Source organism: Gracilinanus agilis, chromosome 1 (assembly GCF_016433145.1).
Source record: "Gracilinanus agilis isolate LMUSP501 chromosome 1, AgileGrace, whole genome shotgun sequence".
Lineage (NCBI taxonomy): Eukaryota > Metazoa > Chordata > Mammalia > Didelphimorphia > Didelphidae > Gracilinanus > Gracilinanus agilis.
Window position 1 is genome coordinate 554246577 of NC_058130.1, and position 19683 is coordinate 554266259.

Genomic DNA, 19683 nt, shown 5'->3' on the forward strand with positions numbered 1-19683 from the left:
TTAACAAATACTTGTTTCCTTCCTTCCTTCCTTAAGATAATGCAAAACAAATTCAACCCACAGAATTAGGTGTTATATAATAGTACTCCTGGTAGCTGAAAGTCCACTTGTTTAGGGAATTAAATAAGACTCCAATGTCTCTATCACATTATTTGCTTTTTATACTTTGCTACCAATTTGAAAGTGGAAGGAAAAAAATATTGAAGATATTGGGGTTCAGGATAAAAGAGGATTACATTAACTATAAGTTGCAGTAAGCCAGTCCTGTCCTTTCCCAGTTCAAGGTAATTAATTCTCTGGTGATTACCTACCTGCTTCCTTGATCACTATATGATGCCAGATTAAAGGGAAGGGTGCTACCCCTTTAAATTATTGGTATTTGCTGATTGATATTACAACTTTAACATCATTTAAGAAAAAGCTATTAGTATTAATATTGATATAATTGTCTACACTGATAGAACAGCATGTGGGTTAAAATCTTTGGCAAATTGCAAAGAACAGCCCCAACCAAATGAATTCCTATTGTATACTGCCAACCTGATCGTGCCCTAATGAAGGCAATAATATTGTATTATTTCAGAGAATCCATAGGTTGTTGGTGCTTACTGCTTATCTGTCACCTCGCAGTTGGCATATGATTCAGTTATTTGTGCCTCCCTTGGAATCATCATGACTCTGAAATTCAGTGGCCCTCCCTTTGTTAAAAGGAAGTCATTGTATTAGTTATTGTTCATCTTACCTCTGAATGTAATAGCTCCTGATATTTATCCATGAGTTCATTTCATCAAATTTAATAAGTGACTTAGATACCACACATGAATCTTAAGTTTGTCAAATAAGCCTTTTCTTATTTTTTTTAGGGTTATCACCGACCCAATCACTATATTGCCACACAAGGTAAGTTAATCACACTCTTGATGTCTTTTTCAAGTTGTGTAACTTATTGTTTCTTCCTTCCTTCCCTATGGGTCAGTGGATGAAGTTAAGATATAAAATTGTTTGTTGCATTATATTCAGTCATTTGTTTTCCTGTTGTAAATAACTTGGATTAAGAAATTTAGTTGATTCTGTTTTAAGATCCTAAAAAGAAAGACTTTTTATACACTTTCTATTGAACCTTAGAGTTAACAGAAATAGAAAAGTTTATAATCTTAGAGAATTCTCTGGCACTCAGGGAGATTTGGGGGGCATATGCTCATTCTCCCATAACTACTATCAGACAGAATTTGAAACTATCTCCTTCCATGCTCTAAGTTCAACACTATTTTTATGCCATTTTGTCTTGTTAGTTTCATTAATGGATTAAAACCTCTTCTTTAGGTTTTTCATTTTTTCCAAAATTTTGTGGTATCCTCCATATTGCTTTTTATTAACAATGACTAGCCACTAATAATTACTATCATCAGAAAATTAGGTGCTTATTTGAGAAAGAAAATATTGTCTTAAGTTCCCCTAGCAATAAATGATGGAGAATATAATAGGCAACATAGGGAATTAATCTAGAGACTGAAGAAAATTGTTCCCTAGTACAGTACCTCAGTAGAATGGATTATGTCCAACTTTAATTCAAGCCTTTATGTAATATGACAACACATGATTATAACAAGGCAGTGTCATACAGTGGAAAGAGTACTCTGGCATCAGAGGATCTGGATTCAAAAGCCACCTCTGATGCTTAGTACCTATGTGACCTTGAGTAAATCAGCTAACTCCCCATGGTCTTTAATTTCCAAAACTATGAAATCAGAAAGTTGGAATAAATAACCTTTGAGGTCTTCTCCAGCTCTAAATTTAAGACTCTGATTCTGAGATACCTAGTGCAACCCCCTAGAATTTTTGATATATTCTGAGAAAACAAAGTAAGCCTCTTAACAGATTGGGTGGACTCTCAATGATGAATTTGTGGGAGAATATGAACAAGTATCACCCAAGATGAGCAGCCATGGATGGACTGCTCTAAGGCAAGCAAGATAATACTCTTATTTCAGAATCATCAGAGTATTGATCATAATATCATGTAACCATCATGACTGAGCATAATAACAATTTATCTAACTTTGACTGAGCCTTCACTTCTAAGTGGCAGTCTCCTTTTGACTTTTTGTGATATTTACCACATTTATTCTAGACGTTCCCTGTACCACAATCCCTTACCATTCATACCACTAATACCTAATCAGTTTGCTGCTCCTGTCAATACTTCAACAGTATCTCTTTGATCTGTTTTCCCTAAAAGGCCCTCATCTCTTCCTACTATTGTATAGCCTCCTAAACAGGGGTGTTATGATGTTCAAATAAGATAATGAATGTAAATTACTTTGTAAGCCTTAAAGCACTTTGGAAATGACATATTATTATTATCATTATTATTATCTTACTAAGCCTATAGTCTAATGATTACTTTATTCATTAATCTTTTAATTTTTGACAAACATTTTGTTTTCTGACATTATAAGATCCAAATTGCCTCCCTTTGTCTCTTCCCTCCCCTCTCTAAGAGAGAATAAGCAATTTGATCTAGGTTATATATGTATTATCATGTAAAACATACTTCCATATTGGTCATTGTTATAAGAGAATATTTTCTCTCATGGAAGAGGTCTGGTGTACAGCCTGGAGAGAAATAAGTCTTACCAAACTAAAAAATTTCCAATTTGACCCTTGGTGATGTAGTGTGTTTCTGTTCATTTCATAAGCTAAGGACCAGCTTAACTAAGTGTGGGAGAGCTTCATCATCAACATGGCTGGTCATCAGTTAATGAATTTTTTAGCCACATGAAGCATGGAGACATATTCACATGAGTTCAACATCACTGGAGAAAGTATTCACATTGATGAAATCATGGTTTTATCACTGTAAGACAGTATCTATTCCCTGTTTTTATCAGTTCCAAAAAAACTTTCTATCTTATTTCTCCTATTTATCCATAGGCACAACTCACTCCTATTACTTATTTTATTTTTGATCCAGATAAAGTTCAAAATGCAGGAGAAAACAGGTATCTTGTGGATGTGAATTATCATAGTAAATGACTTGATGTATATTGCAAGCCTAAAACCATAAAAACATTCTATACAGTCCACATTTCTCCATATGCAAAAAACATAGACCAAATGAGAAGCATTGTGACAATACGTGTTCTAGAAAAAATAGCTTAAGAGGATCACTCTTCCTGCATACTTTGAGAGCCTGGCCAGTTTTCCTTCCTAATTAAAATAACACTTTTCAGTATAGAACACTGAGGAAAAACAGTTTTGACTGCCTAGTTAAATTCTTTTCTCAAACTTGTTTTATTTTGGAATCATAAACAACACCTGAGAAAAGGTCATAGTTTTAATGTTTCCCAAAGATAACTATCTCTATTGTGGTTCATAAAAGATGTACAACATTCCAAATATATATCGCTAAGGAAAAAATAAGGTCTAACATTTTCACAAGAATGAGGGAAGCTGAAATAGGGGAAAAAAGTTACAAAGGTTCAATATGCTTTTGGCACTGAATCTGTCTTTTTGGAGGTAGAGAAAATAATTGTACTTAAACACCAAAATCTGCTTCTTGCCAATTTGGATGTCATCTAGCCTCTAAACTTTCAGCCAAAGCCCTAAATATAAGAGCCCTACTCATGCTACTCAATGATTTTAACAGAGTATAGTCTGAGGAATTCCATAACCCTGGCACAGCATTTGGAAAACTAACTTCTAGCTTATTTCCAGGAAAAAAATTTTAAAGCAATTTAAAGGAGAAGGAGAGGATTTTACTCCTCTCTTTCAATAAGTAACTTTAAATTTGCCTCCCTCACCATCGTTGTGTTGAAGCTCCCAGGTGTAGCTAAACTATTTCTTTTGCTGGAACATATTCGCTTCTCCTGAAGATAATTAGCTTACATGTGAAGTCACAATTAAAGTACAACTATTCATTTGTACTAAAATTGTAGTCTTTATGATGAACTCCAAATTGACGATTTTTTAAAAGTTAAACCCTTTCATTACTTTGAAGTGGAGGAGGTTGACTTTGAAACTTTTGTGAAAGGGGGATTCTAAGAAACCTGCTGTAATAAATAGATAAGGATCTTTCAAATGAGCATGTTCATTATTTCTCTGAAGAGTTCCATCAGGGTTTTATTTAGACCCTGTCCAAGGTATCTTCTGTGAAAGTGATAAGCACATATGTCTGTGCTTAACACCTCACTTGAAGTCATCATTTGGCATATCACTGAACACAATTTCTGTAAGGCACATCTTCCATGGAGTCCGTCATAGGTTTTGTCTGTTTTGTTTTTTTAAAAACCCTTTCTTTCTGTCTTAAAATCAATACCAGTATTGGTTCCAAGGCAGAAGAGTAATAATGGCTAGGCAGTTGGGATAAAGTGACATGCCCAGGGTCACACAGCTAGGAATTGTCTGAGACCAGATTTGGAACTAGCATTTCCTGTCTCTAAATCTGGCTCTCTACCCACTGAACCACCTAGCTGTCCTAAGTCTGGAAAAGTACGAATGCATTACTAAAAATCCCCTTGTCTAGGAGCATCTTCATGGCTATGTCTTGCTTTCCTGAGTCAGACACTTTCTTAAAATCAGTCAATAAAATGAGATCTTATATTTTCTCATTTCTTAGTTTTATGATTGCAAAGATGTGCTCTACTGTAGGGCCTTTCCTACCTTTTCCTTTCTCATTTTTTCATCAAGAATGCCATAATTTCAGGCATAGACAATATGGAAATAAGATTGCAGACTCATAAGATAGTAGTTGTTCACTGATGTCTTCTAAATTAAAGAGCAGGACCAGGAGAGACACATGTCATGTAAAATCACCTCAGAATGCCTTTAAAGATGTCAACTCAAGCACAGACATCTTTACATATAACCATTCTGTTCAACTTCATCTCAAGCATTATTGTCATTTTCTCACACATCGTCACAATTAATCAAGTGAACCAGATACTGGGATTAGAAGAGCAAGAATCAAATTCTGCCCTTGAAGGACTTATATTCTACTGAGGAAGAGATAACAGATATATAGTATATATGTACATGCATGTGTGTATGGATATATACATATGTATATATGTGTGTGTGTCTGTATATATGCATGTGTATATGTTTAAACCTAAGGCATGTGTCTATGTAAACATATTTCTATAGATACACATATATGTTTGTATATACACAAATTTACATGTGTGTATAAAGCATGTATCTCTGTTTATGCACACACATATCTGTACATATCTACAGATACATACATATATATTTGTGAATATATAAAAGCATACGTATGTATATGTTTTAATGTGTACATGTGTATATATTTATACATACACACAAAGCACACATGAAAATTATATATATATGTACACATAACATATATATGAGGCAGTGATTCCATGGACAGGGCTGATTGGTGGTCCAATGGATAGAGCCCTGAGGTGGAAGTCAGGAAAACCAGTATTGAATCTCGTCTCCATCAATTACTAGCTGAGTGACCCCACGGACGTTGCCGAAGCCTCAATTTCCTGATCCATAAATTGAAAAAGCTACATGCTTTGGTCTTTATGGTGTCTTCTAGCTCTAAATATATGATCCTCTGTCATCATTGTTAAAAATAGATCACCCCGGAAATGCCCACAGACCTGATCCAGGGCTCCTAGTTCCTTTTTCTTATTGATTGCTCCTAAAATATTATGGCTTAACTAGATGTCATTTGAAGCTCTCTGGAGGGTTTTTTCCCCCTTTTTAATGGCTTTTACTGTTAAGCTGTGCTAGTACTAGTGGGATGTCAAGAGGCCTAAAGGAAAATCCTCAGTGTGTGGGAAAGACCCTCTGTAGAGAATCATTGGAGGATGTGGGAAAGAATCACACAGGATGAGAGACCATGAGGAGCTAATGCAGAGTCCTGTTGGAGAGATGGTGCACACTGATAAGGGCACACAGACATTGTAGCGAGACCACATGGCTCATCATCTTCCATCACTGCCCTTCCATGGTATAGTAAAATCAAGGTTGTTCTCTTGTATGTGGGACAGCCATGACTTCCCTTAGATTTTCTCACAGTGATCATTTCACTTCTTTATTTTTAAAAAACCTGTCATGCCCATGAAGCCATCTTACTGATTAAGTAAAGTATAAATTTCTGATCTTGGTATTCAAAGCCTTCCCAGGCTGGCTGCAGCCTGTCTTTTCAGCTTCCCCTCTCATGCTACTTCCCTTTACATATCCTTTGCTTTAACAAATTGGACAGCTCTCCATGTCCCCTTATCCTCATGGCCTCTCTTCTCCAGTGCCTTTTCTTGGGCTGTCTATCTTGCCTTCATTGTACTTCTCACACTACAACTTCATCTACTTCTATTAAAGTCCCAATTATGGTGCTCTCTGTTTCATAAAGGTTTCTGTGGCTTCCTCTGGCAGGAGGCTATGATCTCTCTCACAGTTTTCATAGTCATTTACCCAGACCTCCCCTTTGTATTTCAATCATTGTCTTGTATATCCTACTTATTTCCATCTGTGTCCATCATTTCCCTCTCTTCTTTCCATTTGACTGGATGTGGCTAATAGATCTGTCCAGGTACTCACAAGACTTAACAGTTGTAGTAATTTAATAAATGTTTGCTGAATTGCATTGAATTAAATTGAGTTGAAGTCAAGAAACAGGCATTTATTAAGCAGCTACTATGTGCCAGCCTTTGAGCTAAGTTCTGGGGATACATAGAAATGTAAAAATAGCCCCTGCCCTCGAGAAGCTCTCAGTCCAATGAAAGAGACAACATGCAAACAACTGTGTACAATATATATCATGGATGAATTGGAGATAATCAACAGAAGGCAGTTGCTAGCATTGAAGGGGATGGGGGACCGGTAGGTCACCCAGTGGATTAGGAACCAGCCTAGAGACCAGAGGTCCTCAGTTCAAATCTAGCCTCAGAAACTTCCCAGCTATGTAACCATGGGCAAGTCACTTACCCCAAATTGCCTAACCTTTACCACACCTCTACCTTGGAACTGATACTTAGTATGGACAGAAGGTAAGGGTTTAAAAAACAACAAGAGTGAGTGGGAGAGGTTTCTTGCAGAAAATGAGGTTTCAGTAGAGACTTGAAGAGGCAACAGGGAAACCAGGAAGTATTGAGTGATAAGGTGGTTTTTGGTCTCTGAAAGTGGTTGTTGTGGCATCTGGGCTTTTTTGCATTAGCCAGCTTCTCAGGAGTGTCTTTTATTCATTCCTATTTTTAATAGTTGAAAGCTAGCTAATACAAATACAGAAGATGAATTCACAGAGTTCAAATTAGTGGTGTCCAAATTTGTGAAGTATTCCTGGATAAAATGAATTGTCTAGTTCCTAAAATTCCTGATAGGAATCATAATATTCTTTCAACTGTTCTTCCTTTTCCCCCAGCCTCTGCATTCCCCTCCTCATGCAGAGAGATTATTCTTTGAAAAGAAATGTCATTAAGAGAAGTCATACCAAAGTCTCTGTGGAGTTAGTTTGATTGATATTTGTTTGTTCTGGTAGTCTTCGTCAGCTGCATTCAACACATCAGATGCTAATGAGGAAATATAATTGTATGCAGCTTAAAAATGGCAAATGTAATCAGTTTGTAATAGGCTACCAATCTCCCTTTAACAGAGCTTGGAGTTGCATAATTACCTGTTTATTAGAATATTGCTCTTTTTCCAGTGCACCAGAGTTTGCACCCGACTCATACTTTCCAAGCTGGAATCACACATATCACTTCTGGTTGTCACAGAGTGCTTGTTTTCTTCTGCAAGTGGTAGAAAACAGGAATTTTTAAATTTTAATATGAAATCAAGAGACTGTGGGTCCATTTGGGATAATAAATTCAGAACCATGTTGTTCTGATTAGGAAATTAGCCTCTCTTTTCTGTTATATACCTCATGCATAATATAACCAATGGCCTGGGCATGCCGTTAATGAAGGATCCTGATAATCTGCTGTAATTGGCACTGACAGCTAGAATATGCTCATGGGTCACCTTATAAAAAAATCTATTCTTAAAGCTCAATATAATGGGCAATAAAAGGACTAATAAGTGGAGGCAATCTTAAAACCTTTCCTTGTTTTCCTCCTGCATTGATATGTCTTTAAAGCCACTTCACAACAGGAAGCTGTGAGCCTACATGGACAATTTAATGACAACCAATTTTATTCCTGAAATTTAGAAATACAATATTTTCAAAAACTTCTTCAGTACAAAGCAGAAGTAGTGAATTGTTATATTCTTATTTCCTTTTTCTTTTCTATTGGTACTAATTTTTTTTCACCAGTAACAGACTCTGACCTTTGACGATGATGGTAATGTTTCTGTAAATTGAGTTGACCACATGTGAGCTAAATCTGATGATTTTTAATATGTTCTTCCTGTCTCTTCTCTCTGGTTAATTGTTTTCCGTTGTCTGGCTTACATACTGGTGACTTAGTATTAACCTCATTGCATCTGACTGGCTAGGCAGGATTAAAAATGTTACAATCAAGATTTCCTTATTCAGAAAACCAATGACTATAAAATTGGTGTAGAGAAAAGAAGCCAAGGCAGGGAGTAGGGGAAAAGCAAGGGGGTGAAAATCACATATATTCCCATTAAGCTGGAATGAGTACCACTACACAGTTATAGCTTAGGAAGCAGTATTCATTCAAACTCCCAAAGAGTTTGGCAGCATTTTTTTTAAATTAACAATACTTGTTGTATTTCCCTAGATCTTCGTAGCTTACAAAGAGCTTTCCCATATATTAGCTCTTTTGTTCCTTTTTTTTTTTTTGTTCCTTTTCAGTCAATGGAGTATTTTATCTCCTGTTCTGTAAGATGAGGTAGGGCTTTCTCTCATACTGCTGTCCCCTCAGTAATATATGCTCCTCAAACTATGTTGTTCTCTATCCCCTAAATGTATGCCTCATATTTTCATTTCATTGTGGCTTGTTGAAGCTCTTTCCTATGGCAAGCATGCCCTTCTTGCTCCTCTTACTTGTTGAGTTCCTACCATCCTTTAAAACCTGACTCAAATGTCACCTCCCCCCGTGATGCTCTCAATGATTCCTTCATTTGGTAATGGCCCCACCACTACCTACAATAGCCCAAACCATGAGGCGTAAATAATACTGTTTATGATTAATATATCACATGGCATTGAGTATTGTAGGTAATCGTGTATTCATATTTCCCTAATGAGTCCATTCCATGAAGGAATGCACTTATGATCAAGTTGGGATGATCAAGTTTCATCTAACACCTCTCCTACTATTCTACACATGGTAGATTCTTAGCAAATCTTTTTGAATTAAGTTGCTGAAGATCTGACTGTGTGGCCAAGCGGGTAATAAAATTTGAGTCTTCTGACTCCTTGGCCAGTTCTTGTTCTACTATACCATTTACCATCTCAAACATAAGCTTTAGATTTGGGGTTTTTTCTGTTTTTAAAATATCATTTATAATCTTTTTTTCTCCTATTCTCCCTAACCCCACCCCTTGCAATGAAAAAAGAAAGAAAAAATGTGAAACAGAAAGCCCTCATCATAAACTTGCATCATTCAACAAAAACAAATTCACACATTGGCTGGCCATGCCCAAATATGTGTTTCTCTTTCTCTTCATTTTAAGTTCATTATCTCTCTGGCAAGTGTGTAATGTGTTTTATCCTCAGCACTCTTTGGACTCAAAACTGCATTGATCAGAGATCTAAAGTCACCCAAAGTTGCTCTCCTCTATAATGTTGTTGTCATTATATAAATTGTTCTAGTCCTCACTTCATCCTACAGTAATTCATAGAGATTTCCCTGGTTTCCTTTGAAATTGTCCATTTCATCATTTCTTATGATAAAATATTCCATTTCATTCATGTACCACACAACTGGTTTAGCCATTTCCCAAAGGACACCCTCTTAGTTTGTAGTTTTAGACTACTATGAAAAGAACTGCTGTGTATATTTCTGTGCACAGAGGTCTTTTTTTCTCTTTCTTTTATTGTCTTTAGTTTTGAGGAAAGAATGAAGGAGCTATTTCAGGTGGGAAGAGCAAAATGTGGGTAAAAATGAAGAGATCTAGCTGGTTCAATTGTCGTTCAGTCATTTTCTGTTGTGTCCTATTCTTTATGAGCCCCATTTGGGGTCTTCTTGTTAAAGATACTAAAGTGGTTTTCTACTTCCTTCTCCATAATTTTATATTTCCAGAAACTAAGGCAAACCAGGTTAAATGACTTACCCAGAATCACATTCAGAGTAAGTGGCATAGGCCAGATTTGAACTCAGGTCTTCCTGACTCCAGACCCAGTGCTCTAGCCAATACCCACTATACCAGATAGCTGCTCATAAACTAGAAAGGTGCTTCATGGTAAAAGAAAAAGATTCAGAAATAAGGAAAAGACAAATGGATGAAGGGCCTTAAATACTAGACTGAGAAACATTGTAGTAATGTGATGTAGACCTATTTGGGTTTTTATGTGATGGAAAGTGGTGTGTTTTTAGGAAGATGAATTAGGTAGCTATGTGTAGGAGACACTAAAGAAAAGTAAGGAGTAAGAACTATAGTTAAAAGGCCTTTGTAACAATTTAGAGGAGAGGTGTTAAGGGCTCAGTGGCAAAGGGAGAAAATGACTACAAATGGTGGTAAAAACTTTGTGTTCCATACTCATTGCTCTATAATATCCCAAATATACAACAAAAACAAATTCACTTTTTGGCCATGCCCAAAAATGTATTTCTCTTTCTCTGCATCTTAAGTTCATTTTCTGTCTGGCAGGAGGTGATTGTGTTTCACCCTCAATTCTTTGGACTTGTGGTGTATCGATACATTCCATTGATCAGAGATCTGAAGTCTCCCAAAGTTAATCTTCTTTATAACATTGTTAGCTTTATATAAATTGTTCTAGTTAATGTGAATGAAGTCAATGAAGTGAAATGAAAGTCCGTGACACCTTTAGATTAATGTTTTTTCTTCCCAATTTGTTTAATTCAATTTGGATTTCATTAAGCATATATGCTTTGAACTTTTTTTAAGTCAAAAAAGGACACTGGTTTTAGGGATATCTTGGGTTAATATGGCATCTTCCTGAAGTCAAAATTATTTCCACTTGTATCTAATGCATCCTCTGAATACCCCTGAAGAACAGATATTATCTATTTTATAACTGGTCAAACCAAGATACAGAGAATCTAAGTAAACTGCCTATTATTCTCAGAATTAAGTGTTTTGTCCTACTAGTAGAGTTTGTGTTTCACTGGAACATAGATCTAAAACAATCAGACTTCTGTGTGATAGTAAAATACCTAATAGTCTCATCTACAATTTTCTGAAATATGTAACTTAGACAATTTTTTTTCTGTCAAACAAATTTAAATGTTTGTGCTTACTCCTTTAACTTTAGTTCCCTTTTAGTCAGAATTTTGTTAAGTTTTAAATGTAGGTAAACTTTATTTTTTGTTGTTTTTTTTCCAGCAAGTTTGGTATTATTTTGATTGTGTGTGTATCTGTGTGTGTGTGTGTGTGTGTGTGTGTGTGTGTGTGTGTGTGTATGTTTTCTAAATCATCATCAACAAGCTTTTTTTGAGAGTTTACTTAGGGAAATATATTAGCACTTCTCTGTCATTGATTCATTATAATCAGAAACATCAAACAGAACTGGGATCAGTGTACTTTTTGATAAGCACGAGTGGTTCCTAATGTCTGATTAAGAGCAAGTACCTTTCTCAACCTCTACATTCTTATAAGCTATTTATGCTATTTGGGGGGCACAGGGGCCAGGATGGATTTATTTTTTTAATAAGCCTGAGGAATTTTTTTTATTTTAAACATTCTTGGGAAGAACAGGCATTTGAGTGATGAATATGTCTTATAGATTGCTTCTAAATATACACAATAAATTTATCAACCCATCATGATGATTCACTAGCCTAGGCTCTCATTTTAAAGTTTATGTTCTTTGCATTTCTGTCATTATAGTATGTACCTTAGAATATACAAAGTCCAAGTTGGTCCTCATCCTACAAGAGAAAGCAAAAGGGCAGAAGTTTACTCCCAAATTTTTAAGAAAGAATAAAGCATTTCCTTCAGGAGGAAACAAAGGAGAAAAGTGAATATGGAGAAAGAGAGGTGAATTATCATCTGTGTCAGGAAGATGGATGCCTGAAGAATGGTGTAGAAAAGGAAGAGAAATAATCCTGCTGAACATATTGAGCTTTATAATGGGTGTGAGGTCCTTTCTGTAGTGGGAGGAAGGGTGGAAGTTGTATCATCTCTAGAGGAAACAACTTCTTGGGTTTCAAAGAATGATGGCATAAATCCATGGGTTCCATCACTTGAGAGACCATCCATTTATGAGAAAGAAAAAAATACAGCTATCCCTTCCACATCATGACTTTCTCTATCAGAGTTTTGATATATATCAATGGTCAGCATAAGAAATTAAATGGAAATTTAGGGGAAGTTTTGTGGAAGTCACAGACAACATGAAGGCCACATAAATATATATAACACATAAAACATTATTAAAAAGTGTAGAAACTCAGAAATGAGCATAAAATATATGTATAGTATCAAGTAATATCAATGTATTTTAACTTTTAATGTCATAAATATACACAATTTATTTTTAAGTTAAAAGAAATAAAAGGTTAAAGTATCTCAAAAGGATAAGAAAGCCAGAAAACAACACACAAAGGCTAGAAATGTTGACATATCTTTAAAAGTTTAATAACTCATAAATGTATGAAATGTATATACTATTACACATAATATTACCTGTACAGTGTATATTTTACCATTTAATAACAAAGAGCTACACAATTTTTTCCCTAAAATTAAAATTTGTAGTAAAAGAACTGCAGTTCTACACACTAGTTTGGGGATGCCAAGTGCATTTACAGGAATCACTCACATGGCTTCTCATGGTGATCTGTCAGTAATCATTGCATCTTGAGTTTTATGCAGAATTTCAAGATTGTAGGGGCACAATTCCACTGTGTCCCACAAAGTGGAAGAGATAATTGTAGTAGTGGTTGATGAATATCCATTGAAGGCACTGGAACAAGCTATCTTGTTGGCCTGCCATAACAAGAGAGACCAGCTGTCTTCCTGGGGCATGTATATATAGCATGAAGAAAAGATTCCCCCAAATTACCACCTAACAACCATTACTCTGTCCTGGTGATTTATGTGGGAACAAATAATACAAGATGTAACCAGAATGTGTTGCTAGAGATTATGAAGTTGTGAGAAAATTACTAAAGAGGTCTTAGAGAATCCAAGTGATGTTTTCATCACTACTGCACAACAGGAATGTAAAGAGAAAGCCAGATATGAGAAGTGAATAGTTGACTAAGAGAATAATGCTTGAAAATGGAATTTGAATTTCTGACCCATTCCTAAAAATATAGAAGGAATTTCTAATTTTAATGTGAGGAGAAAGAGAAAAATTCAAACTACAGAAATAATAGTATAGAAATATGAAGAATATGACTTGAAAGACTGGGGAAATCCAAAAAATACAGGTTGAATTTTGGGAAGAAAAAAATTGAGGTGAGGTTTGCAAAGATTTCAGCCTGAGCAGAAAGAAAAGAACCCGAGCTAAAAAAGAAAGGAAAGTAACCTGCTGAAGGAGGAGAAGAGAAACATGAGTCAAAGGACCAAGAGAAGGGCTTAAGTTGGAGGACAAGGAGAAAGAGATGAATGAGGTAACAAATAGCCTTACTTACCAAATACAGGACTTTATATTTGATCTGGAAAGGTAATAGAAAGTCTCTGGAGTTTATTGAATAAGGGAGAACGGCTAACATGATTAGATCTATACTTTAGGTCTGAGGTAGCTAACAGGTTGAGAGATCTCCAGGTGAATTGGTCAAAAGAGCTATTAGCAAGAAAAATAAAAGGTTAAGGATTAAACTTCTAAAAAGTATAAAGAGTAAAGGGGATTTTCAGAAACTTTCTGAGATTGTGCAGTAATCATATAATTACCATGACTAAATAATTTTATACATTCAATCCTCAATGGGAAATAAGGGATCAGGTTCCTATGATCACCAAAAATGTTAATCTTTCATTAGAGATTATTGAAAATATACTTTCCTACATGCAATTCATTTTTAAAAACATTAATTCTGATGATGGGTATTTTCCCTAACACATTAACTACGAAATAATCCACAAAATAAAACTTGTAACATGAAAAACATTTTTTCTTCCTAGTGGCTCTCTACAATTCTATGACCTTTTATGCTAACATCTCATTTTTTTTCACTGATTTCAGACAGTATTCACTTTTATTGAACACTTGAAACCTGTGGTGCATCATTAATACTGTACAACAAATAACATTCTTAAAATTAAACCATTTTAACCTGAATCTTACCTTTCAGTGTGACAGCTGGGAGTGTGAAGGCATTGTACTATATACTATACTGCTACAAACCTATTTACTGTAGCTATCCTTTGAAAACCAAGGGAAAGGTTGCTGGTTAGTTGCTGATGTTGGAAGATTCTGAGACTGACGAGGTCTTGACATAACCTTAGAGGCCAAAGGAATTATACTAGGCTTCAGGGGCATAATAGCAACACCAAACTTGAATTTTAAAGGCAATGAAAATATACAACTAGTGAATACATGGGGTACTCCTTACTCTACAATGGCAGGCTGAACAAGACCAGTGAAGTGATAACTGTGGGATACCAGCTATCCATAGCCTTGTGAGCATTGTGCATATAATTTTTCCCTACTGTGCATAGCTACAAATGTACAAGGTTGCCAACATGACAATCAAATTGAGGTTACCAAAATCATCAGAAACTTTTAGTCATAAAAGACACAAAAGTTAAACATGCATATATTGGAGATTGACTGTATATGCTGAAAGTGAAAGCTAGGCTACCTTCTAGAAGAAAAAATAAAGGGAAGCCCAGAACATTTCTCTGCTCTCAGAGTTATCAAAGAGAACAGTGTGTTCCTGAAAGATAGACTTACATATGAAAAGAGGACAAAAAAAGATCCAAACAGGAAAATGAGAATCCAAAGATCTAAGGATAGAAAAATAAGGTTAGAAGATTAAATGCTAAAAACAAATGACACAAGACAAAAAGGAAAGAAGGACCACTAAATGCTTGGAGCTACTTAATAGATAAAGAGGCTTTTCTCAAAGGAGAAGAATTGACTATGTGATGCAATATCCATAGGTGCCAACAGGCAAAGATCACTTAGTAAATGTAAGAAAAAAAAGATTTGAATAGTCATGTATGGCAATTCCCTAGTGAGGAGCCATAAAGCAGATATTTTTCTTACTATGACAATAGATAGGTCTGCCTTCTTCCAAGAGTTTATATCTAGGATTTGACAGGAAACCTCCCAAGGCTGATCAATCCTGATGACTAGTGATTTCACTATCCCTTCTAGTGATTTCACAAGAATATATGGCTGAAAATATAAAAATCACCAGATCTTGGCCAATGAGAAGTATATTTCACAAGGTTTGGTTAGAATATAATTTCCTGGAGTAGTTTAAATCTAATTTTGTCCTTGGAATTTAAAAGGAATGTGGCAGGAGAGAACTGCTTGTGCATATTTGCCAGATATGATATACAGTAAAGGGTATCTACAATGTAAAGAAACTCAGAGATTCACAGGAAACAAAACAAAACCAGCAATAAAACCTATGTCTTCACATATTTTTTTAAAATGCATAATCCATCAATAGCAAGGAAGATATACTAGAGATCCTAAGACAAGAAGGCAAATTTAACCTAGTGTGTATGACAAAGACTTACTACAGGGAGTCTCATGAATGGAATATGGCACAGGAAAGGCATTATTCAATTCATTTATTCAAAAGGAATAGAATGCATTAAAGAGGAAGTAACAGTACAGAGCAGAATTGTATATTTAAGAAGGATCAAGAATTTGAGAATACCTTGAAAGGACTAAGCTGTGTTAGTTGATATATTGCCTTTTTTAATTCATAAGACACAGAAAATGAAGATGGGGGTGGGAGAATTGTGCCAATTTAAGTGCCTAGACTTTATAGCATTAAGGAACTACACTCATTTGCTAAAAGATCAGTGGAAGTCATTAGACAATTCTATAGGTCACGCTAACAAAAAGAGGAAATAGTAGAGGAATTCTGGAAATAAAATGAAATTCTGACACAAAAGCATGATATTATAATGATAGCTGGCTTCAACCAGATTGATGTTTGTTGATGTTTACAAACAATTGAGTAGCTAATACATTTATGATTTGCCTTAATAATAAATGTAGCCATCTAAAGGTAGAAGGAAGTGACAGGGGCAGTTACAAATTTGTGCCTGGTTCTAACTGAGAAGGAGGAACTCTGCTCATATAGCATCTATAAGATAAGTGAGTTTTAATGATTATTCAGTAATATAATTCATGATAACTAAAAAGTCAACTATACAAAGTATGGCATGCATTCATGATTGAAGAGAGCAGATTTTGAAGGACATAGAAAAAGGATGTGTATGATCTTTTTTAACCTTTATGCCTCTAAGGGGAAGTTGGCCTAAAGGAAGTGGGAATATCTCAAGGACAAGTTTCTGAAAACACAAGTAAGAATAATTCAGATGAGGAGAAAAAAAGAGGCAAAAATGGATATACAGAGAAATGACCAACATAGTAATCTGTTTAAAAGACATGGAATAAAAAACAAATAACTTATGGTATTAAAAAGAAGATGGGGGATGTCCCAGAAATTCATTATAACAATAGTTACTATAGAAGAGTGGCCCAGTGCTTTAATAATTGGGTTAGGGATAAAAAAAAAGACTAAAATGAATTAAGGTTGGTGATAAAGGCTAAGTTTAAAAAAAAAAGGATGAAGCACTTTTAAGCTTTATTTTAGCTTTATTAAGAAAAACATTTCTTAAAGGAATAGGATGATGGTTTTAGATGGTAAAAGTACAAAACCACTCAACTTATATTTTGCTTTTTTTCTCTCCCAAGATGAATGACTTGGAAGGCCAGAGCAAAATATGTATCAGGGAGTGGAAAATCAAGATAAGTTAGTAGATGCTCAGTCAGCATCCAGGTTACCTTAATGATTTTAACTTATTAGACCTGAACACAATACATCTTGGGAAAATGAAATGACCAGCAGAATTACTGATCATTTAAAGATTTTAGAGAATCAGAAAGATGCTTAAAGCTTGAAGAAGGGCAAATGTTCTAGTTTTCAGAAAGGTAATGTGGAGTCTATAAACAATCTATGAGAGCACTTAATTTTTATTCCAGGAAAAAAATATTAGCATATATTTTAAAGAAGGTGGTTCCTGAGCACTTAGGAAAAATAGTGATCATAAAAAGCCAACGTGGCTTCATCTAGAACAGGTCATTACAAACTAAATTGATTTCTTTTATGGACAGAGTAATTAGAATGGTGGATCAGAGGAATAGTATAGATATAATATACTTAAATTTTGCCAAAACATTTTAGAAAGTCTCTCATGCTTTGTATTAAAGGGAGTAATATGGGAGAGATTATGATGTAGTCATGTGAATTTGGAGCTGAATGATCAGACTAAAAGAGTAGTCATTAATGGGTCAAAATCCATTGGGATCTCTCTTTGGCCTTGTACTGTTCTGCCATTTTATCAGTGATCAAGGTGAAGGTACTAAAAATGTCTTTGTCAGTTTTTAACAGGACATGAAGCTTAGAGGGATAGTTGAAACAATGACTGAGTCTGGGTGCAAAGAGAAGAACTTATTCTAGGTAAAGTGTATAACCTATGCCAGAGCACTGAGATAGGAGATAGAAAGTCATGTGTAAAGACCTAAGAGGCCAGTTGGTCTAGAACACAATGTGTGAAAGAAATAATGTGTAATAAATCTAAAAATCACATTTGAGTCAGACTTTTAAATGCCACACTGAGGAGTTTCTATTTCAAATGCTTCATCCTACATTTATAGGGACTGGCTAGAGTTTATTGAGCCAAGAAGTGACATTGTCAAACTTATATTTGGGGATGTCACTTTGTGGGCTGTAAAGAGAATGGATTAGAGTGAGGATATATTTAAATAGGGAAGCCAATTAAGAAACTATTACAATAATTCAGTAGAGCGGTAATCAAAGCCCAACCTAAGAGAGAGACATTTTCAAGCTGTGTGAAAAGGAAGAATGCAAGAGATGTTGTGGAAGAGGTGGAGAAACCACAAAAGGAAAGAGTATTAATGTGATAGCATTGCTGTGGACCCTACAATATAGAAATTAATAGAACCAAGAGTTCAAAAACTTCCCAGAGAGTTCAGAAAATGGCAGCTGCAACAACAACAAAAAAAAACAACAAAAATTGAATCCTGAGGCATTATTCCTCCTCATACAGGGAGAAGAACCTGACACTTGAATAAAATTTACAATTAAGAAATAGGGACTTCTGGTTTAAAATGGAGGCAGAGTAGAAGCAGCTTGCTTAACCTCTCCTAACCCACACAAATAGGACTCCTCATGAGGACATAAAAACAAATCCAGATGAGCAAAGGGACCCCACAACAGGGCACAGCATTGAAGGTACGTAGGATCTGGTCATTTCCATGCTATAAGGGGGTGAAATAGCTCACACTAAAATGCGAGCTGAGCAACCCCTCCCCTACCCACACCACGTACAGTGCCAAAGCCAGCTCACAAGAGTTAAAGCAAGTTTGGGGCATTCGTTAAGTTCTTGGCAGCTACCTGGGATCACTAGGGCCTGCACCTAAGAGCAGCAAGACTTAAGACCCCAAGAGGCTAAAGAATGCTCAAACTTTGAACACAGACCTTGAGCTCAGGCAAGGACATCCAGCACATGCACAGGCACGGACTTGGGTGCGGACGTGGACCTTGAGCGCAGGCATGGACCTTGGGTGGGGACCCAGTGCAGAGAGGTACATGACTGTGGAAGCAGTGCCCTGAGACTGTTAAAGGAGCTTTGGACAGAAGAGCAAGCAAGGGGACCACCATGTGGCTTGACCTGAGAACAACTAGACTTGAGACCTCAAGAGACTAAAGAGCATAGACCTACCCTGGGAGTGAGGATAAAGCTGAGAGAGTGCACAGCTCTGTGACTCCAGACGAAACCTATTCCACAGCTCAATAGGATAGGCAGAGAGCCTGTCTGCCTCACACAGACTTCTAAATGAGAAAGAAATAATAATAATGGCAAGCCCCGCACAAGAACCTCAAAAGAGAAAGATTAAAAAGAAATCTTTAACACTCGACGACTTTTACACAGAAAAAATCCAGACAAAAGAGCAAACAGCAGAGGAGAACAAACAAGTAATCACATCCAAACCTTCCCCCCCCCCAAAAAAATGAAAATTGGTCACAAGCTCTTGAAGAGTTCAAATCTGAAATCATGAGAAAGATGGAAGAGATTTGGCTAGAGAAGTGGGAAATAGCTCAAAAGGAAATTAACAGGTTAAAATACAGAAACTCCAGAAAGATGCCCCAAAATCAAAAGAATTGATAAGCAAATTGGAGACCAAAATAAAACAACTGGAAAACAAGATAGAACAAATCAAAAAGGAAAATCAAAATATTATAGCAGAAAACCAGTCTCTAGACCAGAATTGGGCAAGTAGAAGTCAATGATCTCTCAAGACAGCAAGAACAAATAAAGCAAAGTCAAAAGACTGATAAAAATAGAAGGGAACATAAAATATCTCACTGAGAAATTGGCAGATCATGAAAACAGGTCTAAAAG

The 19683-nt window shown here is 35.8% G+C and overlaps 1 protein-coding gene across 1 annotated transcript in view; it reads left to right on the plus strand.

The window, feature by feature from the left end:
- PTPRM (protein tyrosine phosphatase receptor type M) overlaps positions 1 to 19683 on the plus strand; it is a 1055867-nt gene that overhangs the window by 923956 nt on the left and 112228 nt on the right. The window contains exon 23 of the mRNA XM_044666801.1: positions 864 to 900. Coding sequence (XP_044522736.1) covers positions 864 to 900 — 37 coding nt within the window. The remainder of the gene's footprint in view (positions 1 to 863; positions 901 to 19683) is intronic.